We start from the raw sequence: 17652 nt of genomic DNA, 5'->3' as shown, positions 1-17652 counted from the left end.
GACATTCTCCCACTCAGATATATAAGTGGGTGGGTTACTCCCTGGAATGTCAGTTTTCAATCTGATTTCTATTCAGTGTATCCTGCTAAATGCATGTCTTATTTTTAGTTTGGGTAAATTTAGACCACTAATATATCTGTATGGTTCATAAATCCCCAATTTTGTAACATGCATACCAGTGTTGCTTATTTGTAACATGGGCCCTCGGGGGGGGGGGGGGGGGGGGGGGTGAGAAGTTACTGTGATCTGAAGTCAAAACAGCTTGCTTTTGCCATTATAGATCATTTTGTTGGGTTTGAAGCCTAAGGAAAAATGGAATAGTTTTCTCTGTTTGTAACCACTGTGCCTCCTCTCTATGGAGGAGGAAGAATTACTGCCAGTGAAACATCAGAAGGTTCTGGAAGTGCTTTAGGTTCTAGTCTGTGTGTAAGAAAGGGACTGAGCACATATCCCACCACCCGAATGCACAGTCCAAATGGGTTGGTGTGCACCTAGAACCATGCTGTGTGCATACCACATGCACACCAGTCATATCAAACCACACCCAGCACAATGTCATGTGATGGTATCAATTTCAGCAGCACCCCATCAAAAATAAAATGTAACACTTGTTTTCTTTTTTTTTTATTAAAGTTTGATTTAGGAAACATTTCACAAAAATATACAAAAGAATGTCTTTACAAATGATATTTACATTGATCTCAGGAAAATTAAAATATGCAATAAACACATTTAAACTTATATACAAAATTGTAAAATAACAAAAAAAAAACATCAGACTTTTTTCAAGTTAATTTTTACTGTTCCTCAATAAAACATTCCTGTTGAGCAACATTGGATCTGTTCATGAAAAAAGTAACTTGCGTAAAAAATAGCTACAGTACAATACTTGTATTTCACATTAACAAGTGGATATTACTTAAAGCAGGAGTTAACCCTTTTTAAGCTCCGATTGAAATGAAATGCTTTACAAATGCCGTTGATATTTTTGTGATGTCATCTCAAAGTAGAAATTTTTAAGTGTGTCTCGTGTGTTGAATCAACTGGATTCTAAAGGAATGGCCATGTTGGTTCGCTAATTAGAAGTACTTGATATTTTTTTAGCAACTGAATATAACATTTCCCAGTTTTAGTAATGAATCCTGTGCTGTGTTTAGTTGATAATAATTGGGCAGCATTAGATAATGGGCTGAATCAATGATTTCATTTTAATAGTAATTAATATTGAAGTTGTACTTGCAACAAGCATGAGAAAAAGGCAACAGTGGGTATTTCTGCAATGTTTTGTCTACTGATTTAGCTTACTTGCTAGCTACTAGATCCAAAGACCTGGCATATGCTATACTTCTCTGATCAACAAAGGTAGCCCAGTGCGTGGATATTAGGATACTTTGAGGCAGACAGCTCATTTTAGGTGCCTACATATGACATTAATATCAATGGCTTTTTACAGTCTATCATTTCAGAACTGGTTTAAAAATGGTGAACTTCAGTTTTAAGAAAAATGTTTTAGCAGCACACAAAGTATTTTTCTAAGGAAAATTCAACAGAGTATTAAAAAAACTTTTTAGATTTTTTTTTAATTTTTTGAGGATTTTGGTTGGAAAGGGATTGTCTTTCGGTAAGCCATGCACATGAACTCGAAACACACTCGCATACATACTTGCATACATACGCAATGGAGGGTTACTGCACAAGCCAAAAATGCTACATTTCAGTTTATAGGATCATATACTTTTTACGTTCAGATACATCAAGAGGGGTTTTGGGTTCAACTGGTAAATAGCACAGTTACATGAACAAACCATTGGGGTTACCACAGTGACTGGGTCAGGTATACAGTGCATAGTACGCTTTGGCATGCTGACATCCAAAATAGAACTCGGATGGTACATTCAGGAAGAAGGCCACAGGAGTTGAATAAAAAAAAATGCTCTCATCCAAACGCTCCTTAAGAAAAATCATCAAGTGATTTTTATAAAAACATCAAACCAAAATGTCATACAAGCCTCCGTTTCACACATAAAAGGTAAAGTTTAAGGCTAATCATGTCTGCTACGTTATTTTTTGAAAATGGCATGTCCATTATGACTGCTGTGCCGCTGTGATGTTGTGGGGAAAAAACACTCCAAATACAAAGTAAACCATGAAAATTAAACTGGATATCAGAATAAAAATGAGCGAAGGGTTGATGTTCTGAAGGGGTGGAGCCGGGTGGTGGCACCACATTTTCAAAGGTTATTACTTTCGAAGACTTTTTGCAAAGCAAACCGCTGAAGGAGACTTCGGTGCCGATTGCCCCAAAAATGACTTTGTGGTAGACAGTACATTCGGAGGTGGTACAGTAGCGGGAAGTGACGCCGGAGTGTGCGCGGCCAGTCTCGAGCAGTGCAGTAAGTCACCTTGTTTTGTACGCTAGCTGCCAGGTTTGACGTCCGTTTAGCATGCAGTTGTCTGACTGTGGGTCCCCCTCTCTTCAGCCATGCTGGGATAGCCCATGCAGCCCCTTGAGAGTTTGTGGTGATTGTCAGTGTGTCCGTCAGTGAGGGGCGTGGACACATCTCCACACAAACAGGCTGTGGGAGAGGCAAGAGAAGATGGCTTCGTGAAATAACCCGGAATTGCCAACCTCTGAGCAGGTATCTCTTGTCTAAATTTGTATCACTCACATAACGTTACATTATTGTCATTTAGCAGACACTCTTATCCAGAGCAGCAATTTTATCCCCTTATACATCTGGATATGTACTGAGGCAATTGTGGGTTAAGTACACTGATCAAGTGCGTAACTGCAGTGCCCCAGCAGGGAACTAAACCAGCAACCTTTTGGTTACAAGCCCTGCTCCTTACCATTATACCACACTGCTGCCCACTTAGTGTTGGCACTACGTACATGTATCATTGTTTACAGTTCATTAGTGTAATACAGTAACTATGCTCTTGCCCTTTTTGGCTGGGGTTCTAGTCTCATGTACCTGCTGAGTAAGACCTGTCTCGTATACCTGCTTATCCCTTATTTAACTAACTAAGCTAACCAAGATGTGATCTCATTGCTTGTAGCATGTTTAAGCTTTAGTGGGATGCTTTTGGTAAGACAAGCAAGCTACAGTTATCAGCATATGTGACATCAGGCCTGACTCATACCTGGTTCTCAGAAAGTAAGAAAGGATTACTTGTAAAAGCCCCGAATTTGCAGGTAGAACACAGAGTTAATAAACCCTCTGGTTTCCAGTTACACAAGAGATATAATAGAGATGAGCACCTCACCTTCGGTCGTCGCCGCCAGCACTGATCACATAACGGTCCCCACTTGTAAAGCGAATATTTGTCAAGTGGGCGGAGTGACCCAGAAAGCGCTTATGTTTAGCCTGTGGAAACACGAGAGCCCATTTGCAATTGATTGCCCCAGTGACCTTGCAGAACACTGTACCCGGTGAGATTGGTAGGGATGGAGAGGAGTGGAAGGTATGGCTTTTTTACAGAGGAGGAGGGATGGGCACTCTGATATCACTGTGTGTGGATGGGAGATGTTACTATCACTCACAATACAGGGACACATATGGTGATGGAGAGAATGCAAACATGGCTTCAATAGAACTCAACAGGTTAAACTAACATTCTTATATTCCATATATGAAAGAAATATCTTAATGATGCCAATTTGTACTGAGAGTAACTATTACTGTGACTATTTTACTGAAGAAAAAAAATGAACTAAACAAAATATGAACTACAATGGCACAATCTGTCTGTCAGGAATGGTAGCAGAAACTATAATGGATAAAAAAGCAAAGGGCTATGTTCAAGTTGTCATATGTTTATATAATTCCACTTAACAGATTTAACAGATTTTGACTCTTAACAGACCCACATGTAACCTTGGATGATTTACTTAAAGCAATGAGTCATCCATCAGAAAGTAACAACAAATCAAAAAAAGCTTATACTTTTCATGGTCATTACATTCTGATATTTACATTCTTATTGGTTTATCTTGGGACACATCTACTGCAGGACAATAATCTGCACGATTCACACAGAAACACAACCGTATCATAAACACAGATTATACTTACAAACTTTTCTGGACATGGAAAGTCAAACAGCTTTACCATTCCAAAGTCATCGCCTGTGACGATGTTGAGGCCAGAGTGGGACACACAGGCACAGGTTACATCGGCTTTGTCAGTGTTGCGGGACCAGATCCCCACCACCTCGTCACCTAGGACACTGGACATACAGTGAGAGCACAGCAGCCACACCCACTCTGGTTAGGTCACACCTACGACGTGATGTCATAACACAGTCATTGAGGGTATTAGTCTTAGTTTGTGTTGAACAACAATACCATGTGTTACCAAAGTTAACCATGAGTTTTTTGTTATTTGTTAGTTGTGACCTTGAGTCACTGAGTATATGAAAAGTAAACCAGGGTTTGAAAATGGCTGGTACATCAGCAACAAAAATAGCAACAATAACCAAAAACTGTTATTTTAAAATGCATATTTGTTTCCACTTTTTATTTTGAATGGAGTACAGTCTATTGTATCTAGGTGCTATTATAACCACATATGTTTAATTAATACACAGCTGTTCGCTGTAATAAGAGATCACATACAGTTGATTAGCATGGTGTGGGTGAACATGCATTTCACTTACCTAGTCCATGTGGCCCAGGTGATCCGATCAATGACTGCCTGCTCAGTGACCTGCTTTCCTGAAGGCACCTCATATACCAGCCGCTTGTAAGCACCAGTGGACAACTGTGTGAAGCAAAGCAATTTATAAACCACATGCTTCATGCAAAGCTATGCATCTAATGTTTCATTTCCTGCACTAAGGGCATCATATGACCACGCCATTCTAGTACTGATTCAGAGTCTATAGTGACACACAACACAACACCTGTGAATAGAGGCAAATTCAACAGAGCCACCTGTATTGTTCAGCTTTTTCTGCAAACTGCTGCAGGCAGTCTGACTGCTAACTGTGGGTTGATTTACCCATTAAATTTAATGATGTTTTATGCGTGTGTCCTTGGCGTGAAGCAGACACAGACCTGAACAAAGCTGCTGTCTGCGGAGAAGTCCATCTGCATGACGAAGCTGGGGATGTCTCTGCAGCAGTTGATGCGGTTCAGTGCCGGCCCCAGCGTCAGGTCATAAAAGTCCACCGCATTCTCACTGGAGCCCACCGCCAGGTACCGGGAGTCCGGACTGAACCTGGAGATGGAAGGGGGTATAAATTGGAAGAATCATAACTACTATATGTATATACATATGTATGTGTATGTGTATGTGTATATGTATATGTATTATTATTATTTTACACATTTGGTCACATTTGACATGTTTATACTGTTACAAAGAACTATGTTACTATTCACTAAAAATGACTTATCACTAAAAAACATGTAATAGCTAAGACATTTTAGAAGTAAGTATGTTAGTATATAACAGATAGCAAGCAGGTAGTAAGGGTGTGATAATAGTCACTTTGATTGTTGGTACACTACTCTTATCAGGATGTGAGTAAACTACATTAAAATGTTACTGTTTGAGTCAGACATGAAGTTATTTTTACAAACAGAGATTTCTAAATAACTTAACATTTTAAATAAGGAGTCTCAACCATTTTGTGCTTGCTGACTATCTGTTTATGAACTACAAAATAAGTCACAAATAATAAGTAACAATTTATTCATTAACTGTTTTCTAACAGTATGAATAGACCCTTACATGAAACGGTTATGTGTTTGCTTAGCAGATATGTTCACCCAGCACAGCTTGCCTAGCTCATGTTTCATCCATTTATGCAGCTGGATATTCTCTGAATTAGCAATTCAAGTTTGGTATGACTGGGATTCAACTCTGTAATATTCTGGTTACAAGTAAAGTTCCTTGTTCAATGTCGCACTGCTGGTGAATATTTCAGTTCATCAAATTTGATATCAATATACAACGGCACAGAAACAGTTAAAGTCATAAGATCTGGTTCTGAGTGAGGATCTGAGTACGTGTGCAACCAACTATGCAGTAAAAACATTACTTGCTTGAGATATAATTGCTCTACCAGGGAAAAGATAGTGATATGTCACATACAGTAAACAATCAACTGTGGATGCCCTTTAGCATGATGACATATTCTTAGCATACTCCTGACGAATGTCTGGATTAGTGCATGTGCGTATGTCACGTGGTTTGAAATTCCTCTGACAGTCTTTGGGACCACATTGCAACAATGCTACATCAGCAAAACACAGAAGCCCAGAGTGTCAGTACTTCGGCCACCTAGCCGTTGTTTTTGTGTTTCTCCCTGTCTGTCAGTGACGTCCATGTGCTTTTGTTTACAGTTCCCATGTGTTCCAGCCCTCTCCCCGCCCACCTGATTTCCTGATCGCCTCTGCCTGCCTGCCCACCTGCATCCCATCTCCTTGTCAGCCCAGCCCTTTATATTCCCTGCTTGTCTCTGTCTTGTCGCCAGTTCGTCTCAGTGTTTTCTCCGTTGCGTACCCACCTGATTACTTGTGTTGTTGATCCCGTGCTGACTCCTGCCTGACTTCCTACCTCGTCCCTGCCTGCCGTCCTGCCTTGGTTGCCTGTTCTGCCTGCCTGCCCGGTTTGACCCAGTTTGTTCCTGTTTTTATTCCCTGCTCCTTGTTTGTTCTGCCTCGGACTGCCTTCCTGGTTTTTGACCCTGCCTGTTCTGCCACCACGAACTTGCCCTGCGATTTCCTATTCTAATAAAACCACTTGGAACCTGAGTATGCCTGGTCTGCGTTTGAGTCCATGCCTGTGCCCTGACACAGAGTTCTTAGAGTTTCCCCAGGATTTAAGTCAGGTGACTGTGACAGTCAGCTCTTAACCTGAATTTTCTCATCCTAAAAAGTCCCCTCCACAGGCACAGGAAGCACAAGCTGCACTTTCCAGCTATCCTGTCTCTCTAAACCATTCTGCCCACACAAACCTCAGGAAAGGCTTCAATTAGCCACACAGATCAGTATTTATCGTTGACCACCAGCATATATAGTCTACTGAGAAGTATTGACTATTTAGTCCTGAGTATTTAGTTTACTGAAAAGTACTGACTATTTAGCACTGAGTATTCAGTCTACTGTTTCCAGAGTGCGTCTTACAGAGTAAGTGCTTCAGTAAGACTCAGTACTGCTTCCTGCCGTTGCTCTGACCTGATGTCCTGGATTGCGGACCGGCGGTCCCTCTTCTTGCCCCAGATCTTGAGTGAGGTGACCAGCAGGATGATGAACTCCCCGTTCTTCATGCCGATGGCCACCATGTCCCCCTCGGGGCTATAGGTGACGGTGCGCGCTGGGTGCCCCAGGTTGACCTTGTTCAGCATCTTCTGTTTCCCCAAAAGCCCCACATCACAAATGAATGAGCTGAGTTTTGTTCCTTATACACAGCAGCTGGTCTGATTGAGAGTTTATCTCCAGGGAAGGTGTGACATTTTAAATAAACACACAAGTGGAATTATACGAGCGCAGTGCAAAACAGACAAGATAAATTATTGCAAAATCTGTAAAAACATTTTAGTGCATGAATTTAGTCTTATTGTCCGATGTATCAAAGAGCGTCTAGTTCGATTATATTGTGGGACCCTGCCTGTTATTCCATCACCGGCCTGCAGGGGGTGGGGTAGGGGCACTCACCTTCTCGGGGATGTCCCAGAGGCGCACGGTGCCATCCTCGGCAGCAGACAGGAAGACGTCCCGGGTGGGGTGGGTACCCAAGCCCCAGATGGGTCCGTCCATGTGGCCGTTCACCAGGATGTTGCAGGCGGCGTTCTTCTCCCCGACCTCGATGATCTCCGCGTTGCGCGTCCCCACCAGGATTTTACCCTGCGGTGGCGGCAAGGGCCGCGTGAGGAGCCAGGGTACACATGTGGCATGACTGAGTACTTTTAACATCCCTGAGCATTCACATTTCTACAACCCAGACTGTTTGCTTTTCTATAACATACATGCCTGGAAACATGACTGCTAATCAAATACATTACAGCACAGGTACACACATCATTCATCCATACATTCATCCATTCATTGCTTCTTTCATTCTCCACACATTCAAGCCACAGATCTTGTTCGGCTGGTTCTGTACCAAATTCTCTGAGTACTCTGCAGAGTAGCCAAGTGCTTTGTCTGCCAGAAGGAGACCAGTCCTTTGCAGGGTAACTCAGCATGCAGTTTGACCAATATGCAAGATGACATGCTGAGTCATTCACAAAAACAAACAAGCAGCTTTGTCCAATGACTGTGCCGTCGTGAGGCAGCCGCCACGCCCCTGGTGTGCCCATACCCCTCTCTCACCTTCCCCCTGCACACGGAGCGCACGCAGTCGATGATCTGGCCAGTCTCCAGGCGGAAAGCCCGGCAGCGCTTCAGCTCCTGGTCCCACAGCTTGAGGGCCCCTCCCTCCTTTGACCTGTGGAGAGCAGTGCACTCACATCCTGGCATCCCTCCCATCTCATCCATCCTGTGCCCCTGACACACAATCTTTAATGAACACACAGTGGATTATACAGTACATCTTTTTCTGTAATTTTCATATTTTGACACAGCATTTTATACTTTTAAAACCATAATTTTACACTTTCAGCCATGATCTTAGAAAAACGTTTGTGGTTGGTCTTAATGGAGCATATGCCAGTTATATGCCACCACTCTCTGCCTATATGTGTCCTTGGGGTCTTTTCCTGTGGCTACTCAATATTATCTGGAAGTATTATCAGGTTAAGTATTAAGTATGAAGGTTAAGTATTAGGGCCTGTATGAAAGAACAGAGAGAGAAAGACAGATAGAGAGAGAGAGAGGAAGAGAGAGAGCAAGAGAGAGAGGGAGAAAGAGCAGTACTCACGGCCGTTCCTTGCCACCGGTCACAATGAGCCCGTCTCTTAGTGTGGTGTACATGGTAAAAACCGGGCCTGTGTGGGCCTTGGCCACGATTCGCACTAGAATGTGTTCCTTCCACACACACACATCCCCACTTATGGTACCTGTAAATGTCAAGTTATTCTGAAAAGAAAACAAACCTGCACTAATCTAGTGACCTAAGAGACAGCAGAAAAGCATTGCAAGACAAACAGTTCACAGAAGCCTGACAGAAGGACCGACTGATTAGCATGTTATGTCATCTGGAGGAGCCAAAGTCACATCATGAATATTCAAAAGGCCTCTTTGTTTGCTCCAAGGCCTGATTAGATTGTCAAATTAAGCGCTCCTTCCACGGCTGCAGAGATGAGACATTTATGCTAATTGGTTATGACTTTATCTGATTGAAACAAATCATTATCTGCGGGTTATGAATATGCACTAAATCAGCGTGAATGTCAGTTCAGCTGAAATGCATTTAGACACAGTTCGAAAGAAGAATCTGGATTCGCCCAGAATCTCGCCTCGGGCTTTCTTAACAAATTCCCAAATACACGCGAGGTAATGTTTCATTTCAGATTTTCCGAATCTGGTGCACAAGCATGATTCGCTACTTACAACAGATGAATGCTCAAAATGGATTCCCAGAGGGGATTCTCCATAACTGACCAGAGGGCTGTGAGTTCAGGCTGCACTGATGAACTTGTGTCATAATTTTGAGGGTTTAAGAAAGGTCATGTTGAACTTACAGCTCCGAACGCCACGGAGAGCATGGTCTGCATGCGGGCCTCCTCTATGGAGCTGAGAACGCCCTTCTTGCAGAGCAGGGCCCGGCCCGCCAGCGTCCAGAACCGCACGTGCTTGATCCCCACCGACACAAACTGGGTGTCCGAGTCCGGCCGGAACTCTGCCACGAAGATGCGCTGCGTGTGCCCCGCTCGGCTGGCGATTTTGGCGCCTTGGAGAGAGGAACCAGGGACAATTGCGGCGCCGATTTTGACAGCGATTAGCGTTTCTCACATTCATTCGTCTAATGCTCTCCTCGTCTCAGGGGGTGCAACTTCCACATACACTGCCTAAGGTGGATCAATGGCTAAAACTACAGCTTCAACTACAATTCATAACACCTCTACAGTTTACAGTCCTGTCAGTTACATGCCAATCACATTGATTGTATGTTTTGTAAGTAATGTCTGTCAGAGTTGTCAGTATTGCTGATAATTTAAGAGTGGATTTGTTAAAGTAAAATTATTCTGAATGTTTAACCCACTGGATTCCAATAGAAATGTACTAATTACTAACTGAAAGAGAGAAAAAGATACATATTCATTTGTCAAATTTGTAAAATGTAGAATGTTGCATAGTTTCACAGTTGTCCTTATTAAAAACATTAAAATACATACTCCAAGTAATGGTTTTCCAGTTTATATTTGAAATGTACCAATCCTCAGAAGAGCTTAGAAAAGAGAGGCATGAACTATGGTGACAGAAGAACAGAAAGTGCACGACTAATCTTAACTGACACATAAAAGAAGGGTAGATTGCATCCCAAAAAACCATACGTATAAAACATGTCTGTCAGAATGAATTAAAAGCATGGAGCATGGAGAAAATTAAATAGATTAATAAATGATAAAATATATGGAGGCATAAAATAAATACATTAAATTTGATTTCTGCATCCTGGTTCTGATTCTGTATATAAAGGAGATTATATTAGATTACATAATATGAACATTTTCATTTTCATAATTCTGTTTTTGATGCATGTTCTCGCATGTGCATCGGTTATGGATAATTAGTGTCGTGAAATAATGTGCAAGAAGTTTATTGCTGAAGACACAGTGATGGTTATCATAGATTCTGTTGAACTGTATGGAAAAAATACATAAGGTTTTCAGAGAGCCTTTTATCATTTTATCATTTACCATTCATCATTTATTTATTGTTTATTTATCGTTTATATTTATCGATGGGCTTTTCTTGCGTTTGCAAGGCCTCCTCATCAGGGTGGTGTCAGAAGCTACTTATGGGCACGGTTCAGACGGTGGGGGGTGGATAGGCAAATACCTTCCTGCCACTTCCAGATGGTGATGGTGTGTTCGAGGTCCAGCCCCACAGAGAGGAGGAGCTTCCCGGTGGCACTGAAGCTGACGGAGCAGACGCCCTTCGAGTGGAAGCAGCGAAGGACGGACAGGGTCTGTTTGTTCATAGCATCCCACACGTGGATGGAGGGAGATGTAGCTAGAGGAAGCAACAAACCAGTCATTTGATTGGTCAGTGATAGTCAGCGAGTGATCAGTGATCTCCCTAGAGCGTGTGACATTCCTAAGAGTGTAGGACATAGAATAAAAGTGGTGTCATGTGATTTAAGTATGGGGCAGAGCCCTCAAAATTCTTCTTGCTTGTATTTTAATATGTACATTTCCTATGAACTTGGATCTTTCAAACAGTGGGAGCAAATCCAAAGCTTTGTATTACTTTTTTCAGGAGGTTAGGTAATTACATGAGATTGCCCTTCACTGTATCACAGTTGAAAATCATTATTTTGCGTGAAGTACACTTACAAGACATATTTTGTGGGTTTACTGGTGTTACAGTGGCATTTCACAGCAAGCTAGTATGACACACATTACTGCACAAAGCCTCTCCTCCACTAGATGGCAGTGGTTTGAAACAAAGTGAACTGAATTAAAAAAGAGGGATGTTCTGATGATGGTACGTTGCCGCAAGCCATCCCAGGATTGTTGCCAATCACAGCAAATAACCCTGACCCATGCAGAGCATCCAATAGATCCAGGAGAGGAAGCCAACTAGCCAACTATACTCTCATCACCTGGGCATTCAAGGAATGTCAAGAGCTGGACACCCCTTTCTGTCTAAGCTCCAATTACAACAGACATACCTTGAACTGGAAACTCACAGCGCTCAGCGCTGACATGCAAAATTCATGCAGAGCGCTGCATCTGGGAGCGCTTTTTGCAAGAAATAACACAGCCACAGAGTGCTAGATCACCTCACGACACAGGAGACGGTGCTACTGTATGTGTGCTGTATCATGACTTGTGAATATGAAGGATGAATATTCAGGGAGTCCTTACCTGACATGTCACCAGAATCACCTGCAACCAAGAAAAGCACAGTTGAGCTGATCACAGCTAGCTTTCAATCGTGCAGTATATTCAAAGGACAACAAGAAATCTGATTTTTCATTAAGGCAATAGCATGACAGTGAGAATGTGTATGTATTTTTTTGAGAATTAATTGTGGTCTGTGGTGTTTATTCCGTCTGAGGTGCTGGGCTAAATAAAAGTCTGATTGCTCTGGACGTACTTCAATTAGCTGGTCCCAGCATTACTTTTCACATGCCTTGTAAAACCAAGTGATGCATGTGGTGCAAGTTGTTCTCCGAATCGATGCGAGCTGCCAAAGTTAAATAGCAAGTGGTGAGCGTGCTCGGGCCTGCGCCCCTGCGCTCGTGAGAGGTGGGCACTGAGGCATGTGTGCTGGAATGCGCTGGTGTTCAACCGTGGGGACATTGTGATGATGCAGGTTTGCCGCCTCAGCACACTCAGAGTGGGGGGGGGTGGGGGTGGGGGTGGGGGCAGGGCCAGTGTAAGGGCAGGTCAGTGTCAGGTATGGGAAACTTCTCAGAAACATACCTACTTGGCCAGTTGCCACCACATTGGGGAACTTGGGGTGCTGGTTGATGGTCAGGCAGAGGATGTCGTCACTGTGCTCTGCATAGAAGCTCTGGCAGGCTGAGAGGACGCAGACACACACCCGCACACACACACACACACATACATGTATGCATGCGCATTTACATGCATGTATGCACATGCACAAAAACAAGAGTGCGCACACACGTGCATACGCATGCATTTGCACCCAAATGTGTGCGTGCACACACACACACACACACACACACACACACACACACACACACACACACACACACACACAAAACATAAACACTTTAAAAGGAAGTACAGTAATACGATGTGGCAGGTCAGTCTCAGGATATAAACAGAATACAGGGCAGGTACAAGACAGGCTCTACCAGCAGAGACAACTGATTTTCCTCAACAAGACTCTCCAGCACTCTCCCCTCCATCCTGCCTCTACTCAAGACCTCCAGTGAGGATAACGCTGTATATGTCGGCCTACAACCCAATTCCACTCCGAATGTCTGTCAGTTGGAATGATCCAGCACATGCTGATGGGTCATTAGAATCAGGACCAGACCTTTAGTCATGACCTTACCGGTAATGAATATTTACTAGCACCCATGGGAGCTATGTTTGCCAGTGCTTTGCAGTAACTGTTTCAAGTAACATATGAAACACTCTCTGCTTACTGTTTTATTTCCTCTTTTCATTTCTTGCAATCCATTTCCAGTGCAGATCTCAGCTTGCTCCAATCCGCACTGCATAAATATTTTCATACTATGCTCAAATGTTGAAAATTCATCACGTCATTTCAGGAATGGATCTAGACGCTGCTCAAGGAAACTTAATCTCTTCCAAAAATGACCCCAGGGCACTGAGGGCTCTCCCCTGCTCACCTGTTGTCAGGTTGAGGACCACACCGACCGAGGCTGTGTGGTAGATGATGTCAGCCCCCTCGTTAAGGTAGTGGACATTGTTGCGGCAGTCATTGCCACGGTAACCAAACACCAGCTCTAGCACCAGGTCCTGTGGGAGAGAGAGACGGCGCGGTGTCAAATGTAATCACTGAGGCGATGTGGGATGCACGTTGCGGCTGTCAGCGTGAGGGAGCACATCATGACTCCATCTGAGGCTGGTGAACCCGAGACCCGCGCCACGGAGAGGCTGTGGGACAGACGGCACGAGCGCGCTGTCTGCAGGACACCGGCGGCCTGTCTGCTCGCCCAAACTATGACGTCAATCAGGCGGCTGAGAATAGATTAGTTACATTCGGTCTGAACGCTCAGACAATTGTCTGTATGTCTTGAGAAAGGCCAAAATGCCAGCTTTTGTCCAGTGTATTTGAACTCTCAATTAAGACATAAGACAGTTGAAACACGTGCATTGAAAATGTTTAATACTGATTTCATGAAACATTTCACTTCGACAGGTATATTCCTTATATACCGAGTGCTAATTTGATAAAGCAGATTACACTCTCCACAGATTACCTGCAGTGAAGAAGGGGAGAGAGGGTAGAGATACAGGCCCCTCACCTCAATCGGCCTCTTCTTCTTGCCCACATTGTTGGTCTGCAGCTTCTCTGGCTGTGGCAGGGCCCTGCTCACGGGAGGTCTGCAACAGACAATAAGCTAGTCTGCTGTCACCCACCCATAACTGTGAGACCCTCCCTCTCTCTCTCTCTATCTCTCTCTCTCTCTCTCTGTCTCTCTGTCTCTCTGTCTTTCCCCCTCCCTCCCTCTGAAAGCCCCTCTCTCTCTTCATTCCCATTCAATTCATCTTGCTTTATTTGCAGGACAAACATACATTTGTGTTACCAGTGCACATACACAATAATATAATACACAACACAGAAATGCAGTAATATCTGATTCTAATAATTCGCAACAATGAAAAATGAGCCTCCCTCTCCCTGCTATTTACTCTCCCTGTCTCTCTCTCACTGTCTGTAGAACCACCAGGCCAAATTGCTTTTTGTCTCTCCTCCATTTGGATTTGGTCCCCTCCTATCCTCCTGGCCTATGCATTGCATATAGCACATTATAGCTCTGTCGCCCCTCTCGCCTACACAGCTCTCAGTAACCAGCCACACTGAACAGTGTGGATCCCAGTCCTCCAAGGGCAGAGCACACCATAGATCACAGCGGCAGTCAGACTACAGCGTTCCCCCATGGCTCATACAACTCCACTGCATGGCATTGTACAGCTCTTTCCATTACAGAAGGAGTTTACGTTCAGTGAGATTGACTCCCGGACTAATTTTCCATAACAAGCAACTGCAGTGAGAAAATAAACAAGTAAACATGTCATCATTAACTCTATTGCATTTGGGAACTGCGTGAGAGAGTGTCGTGTTGGTGATGTATCTCACGTAGGGGTCTGTGTTCTCAGAGGAACTGAGGTCCAATAATCCCAGTGTTATGATCTGACCACACTGATTATGTGCTCACTGTAAAAATTCCACATTAAAGTTCCACAGCTGTTGTGCACATGGTTGTGAGACATAAAGTCCATGTTATCTTAGGTGATACTGTGGCCTCAGGACCTCATTTGAGATCAAAAATAAGAAAGACTGGCACTGATAGTTCAAAAACCTCCCGTGTGGTCCCTTAATCACAAAACTAGCAACAGAGTGAATGTGTCTGTGGAAGCGCACGTACTGAGTCTGGTAATGAAGTCAATAAAACCTCCTACGTGACAGATATCATGTCTCCAGACATGAGAGGGGGACAGAGACAGAGCAAAGAACTACAGATAAACCCAATTAATATCACTTTGCTTGACATATAAACCCTTTTAATGACATGTATTTTTTCAAAGCCTTTTACCTTCACCACAGGTCTAAAATGGACTCTTTTACCATCTCCAGGTAATCTATTTATTCATTTAAACCTTTAGTGTAGCCAATTATAGTTTTTGCCCCTTTTTTGTATACAATTTTAAAATGACCGAGTGAACACGTATTACTATCCTTAGCTACAGAAATATTGTGAACAGCCAATCAAAAATACTGATTAGTGAGTAAGCTTGAAGTGTGCTGAAAATGTCTATACATCCTTCCTACTCAAAGCAGTCAAAATAAGGTCAAACATCAGCTAACATTCACTTTTTATTTTTAGCCAAGACACCCCAGGTAGCATTAGCTATCAGCTAGCAATATGCAGTTGTTAGCAGGCTACTGGTTCTGGCTCCATCACTAGCTACATTTCAGAAGTTGAGGGGTCAAGAGACTAGAAGCAGAACAGTGTGATCACCTCAATAAAAACAGGTGTAGCTCACATTCAGCTCAGAGAGTGTCACCTCTCTTAATTAGAAACCACAGCCAAAATAGTGCCTCATACTTTTCATGGGTGAAAGCCTGTCTTTCCTTTGCTACCTCTGTATAATCAATAAGTAAAGTAAAGTTAACTTAATTCTGAGACATACTATGCAAGGGCTAACATGCTCTTAAAATACTATGAAGTATATTAATGATCAATGGTGACACTGTGAATGCAGTGTGATTACTGAAAAATTTGACCTTAGCAGTTAACTGCCATGCAATACCATAATGGTAGTAATAATACTAATAGTATGACAACAAAACGAAATAAAATGCAAATTCATTTCTTTCTCTTTAATTGTGTTATTAAATGTATGAATACACAAAGTTAAAATGCAGTGTTTGATTTTTTTCTGTCAGTGACATCATAAGACGATATTGTGATGTTATAATCTCACCCATCTGTTTAATATCATATACTTTTTGCATCATAGAGGTGTTATTAGGAGTGTGACACTGTAAAAACTGTCACTGTCAGTATGTTTTCTCTCAATTAAAGCAAAAGTAACCATACATTGTACCACTGATAATTTACGCATCTACAAGGAGTACAGTTTTAAAGTTAAGAAGCTGATTCAGGGCCACATTCACAAAAAAGCTGACACTGTTTTACATTTGCCACCTGTTTTCTAAAAAATGAGAAATGGGGTCAGCTCTCAACTGAGTAGAAAATAATTATCTTCATAACTCAGCCTCCTGGAGAAGTAATCAGACTATTCTTTGTAAAACATTTTTTTAACCAGAGGAGTTGTTGACATTAGAATTGACGATCTATGAATGCAACCCGCAGTCTTTTCTCAAAAACCACAAACCCATGTGCAGCTAAGCTCGACCGTCAAGTTCACACAGTTACAGTGCAGAATGGAGATGGACATCAGGGCAGAGCTTACCTGGACCCTCTTCATGGCAGCAGGGAACAGAGAGAGAGGAACATTAGATCAGGGCCTCTACTCTGTTTACACCACTGCCCTCCACACACAAAAACACACGTCACTGGGGACACAGAATACATACACACATATTCAGCTCTCAATGGGCAAGTTCAAAGTCTGTTAAACACACAACAGTTACTGTAACTGCTTGCCCAAAACGACCTGTATGTTCTGATAATTAATCTTGTGAAACTCCATATTAATTTACTATTGTGACAGGAGTGAGGCCCCATAATTTCATGGATATTTTGCCATCAGGTTTTGGTAAAGTCAGTGTGACAATGCCCCGACAGTAAAAGAAAAGAAAAGAAAAAAGACTGATGCCTAAAGTTGTGATAACCCTGGTGAGCCTGACACTGGCTAATTATTAGCTGAGAAAACAAGACACCGTCTTTAAATTTTTGATCGCATGCAGAACTGGAAATTATTTCATCACGCATTCTCAAGGCAAAAACAATTTTCTTTGCTATTTGGGCTCTGCAATTTTAAAGGGGCTGCTGCACCAAGGTCTAATTATGGGTATGTCGTTATGCTAATTAAAGCACAAAGCTGTTTGATCTTAAAGCTGAATAACACATTCAAGGCAATGACTTTTTTGTTAATCATAGAGCAGAAGAGAACCTTGATATAAACTGATCGAGTTCTTCCCTTACAAAAAGCAATCCTGGTAAGGGTTTTTTACAGATTACTTGTCAAAGGAGAGTAGTGGGTGCTCCTAACTAACTCTTGTGTTGCATTTGTTACCTTACCTTACCACCCCCTGCCTTCAAGTGGAAGCAAAGGACAAGTCAGGACGAAAGGGAGGAGGACAGAACATTGAAGAAAAGCAGAGGAGAGAAAAAA

General features: G+C 42.6%; 1 protein-coding gene across 1 annotated transcript in view; it reads right to left on the bottom strand.

Moving 5' to 3' along the window:
- Nucleotides 1-951: 951 nt before the first annotated feature.
- The window catches only part of eml5 (EMAP like 5), a 69330-nt gene continuing 52629 nt past the window's right edge, over nucleotides 952-17652 (bottom strand). Inside the window, exons 29-45 of the mRNA XM_036541822.1 lie at nucleotides 17559-17573; nucleotides 16768-16776; nucleotides 14091-14169; nucleotides 13452-13581; nucleotides 12547-12645; nucleotides 11986-12006; nucleotides 10955-11128; nucleotides 9634-9842; nucleotides 8871-9028; nucleotides 8324-8438; nucleotides 7667-7855; nucleotides 7187-7359; nucleotides 5060-5222; nucleotides 4660-4763; nucleotides 4077-4230; nucleotides 3268-3368; nucleotides 952-2576 (exon numbers count right to left, since the gene is read on the bottom strand). Of these exons, the coding sequence (XP_036397715.1) occupies nucleotides 2540-2576; nucleotides 3268-3368; nucleotides 4077-4230; nucleotides 4660-4763; nucleotides 5060-5222; nucleotides 7187-7359; nucleotides 7667-7855; nucleotides 8324-8438; nucleotides 8871-9028; nucleotides 9634-9842; nucleotides 10955-11128; nucleotides 11986-12006; nucleotides 12547-12645; nucleotides 13452-13581; nucleotides 14091-14169; nucleotides 16768-16776; nucleotides 17559-17573 (1930 nt within the window). The 3' untranslated portion in view covers nucleotides 952-2539. The remainder of the gene's footprint in view (nucleotides 2577-3267; nucleotides 3369-4076; nucleotides 4231-4659; nucleotides 4764-5059; nucleotides 5223-7186; nucleotides 7360-7666; nucleotides 7856-8323; nucleotides 8439-8870; nucleotides 9029-9633; nucleotides 9843-10954; nucleotides 11129-11985; nucleotides 12007-12546; nucleotides 12646-13451; nucleotides 13582-14090; nucleotides 14170-16767; nucleotides 16777-17558; nucleotides 17574-17652) is intronic.

The sequence above is a fragment of the Megalops cyprinoides genome, chromosome 12 (genome assembly GCF_013368585.1).
Source record: "Megalops cyprinoides isolate fMegCyp1 chromosome 12, fMegCyp1.pri, whole genome shotgun sequence".
NCBI classification, from domain to species: domain Eukaryota; kingdom Metazoa; phylum Chordata; class Actinopteri; order Elopiformes; family Megalopidae; genus Megalops; species Megalops cyprinoides.
The sequence above is the reverse complement of the archived record's forward strand: the minus strand, read 5'-3'. Positions and strand labels throughout refer to the sequence as shown.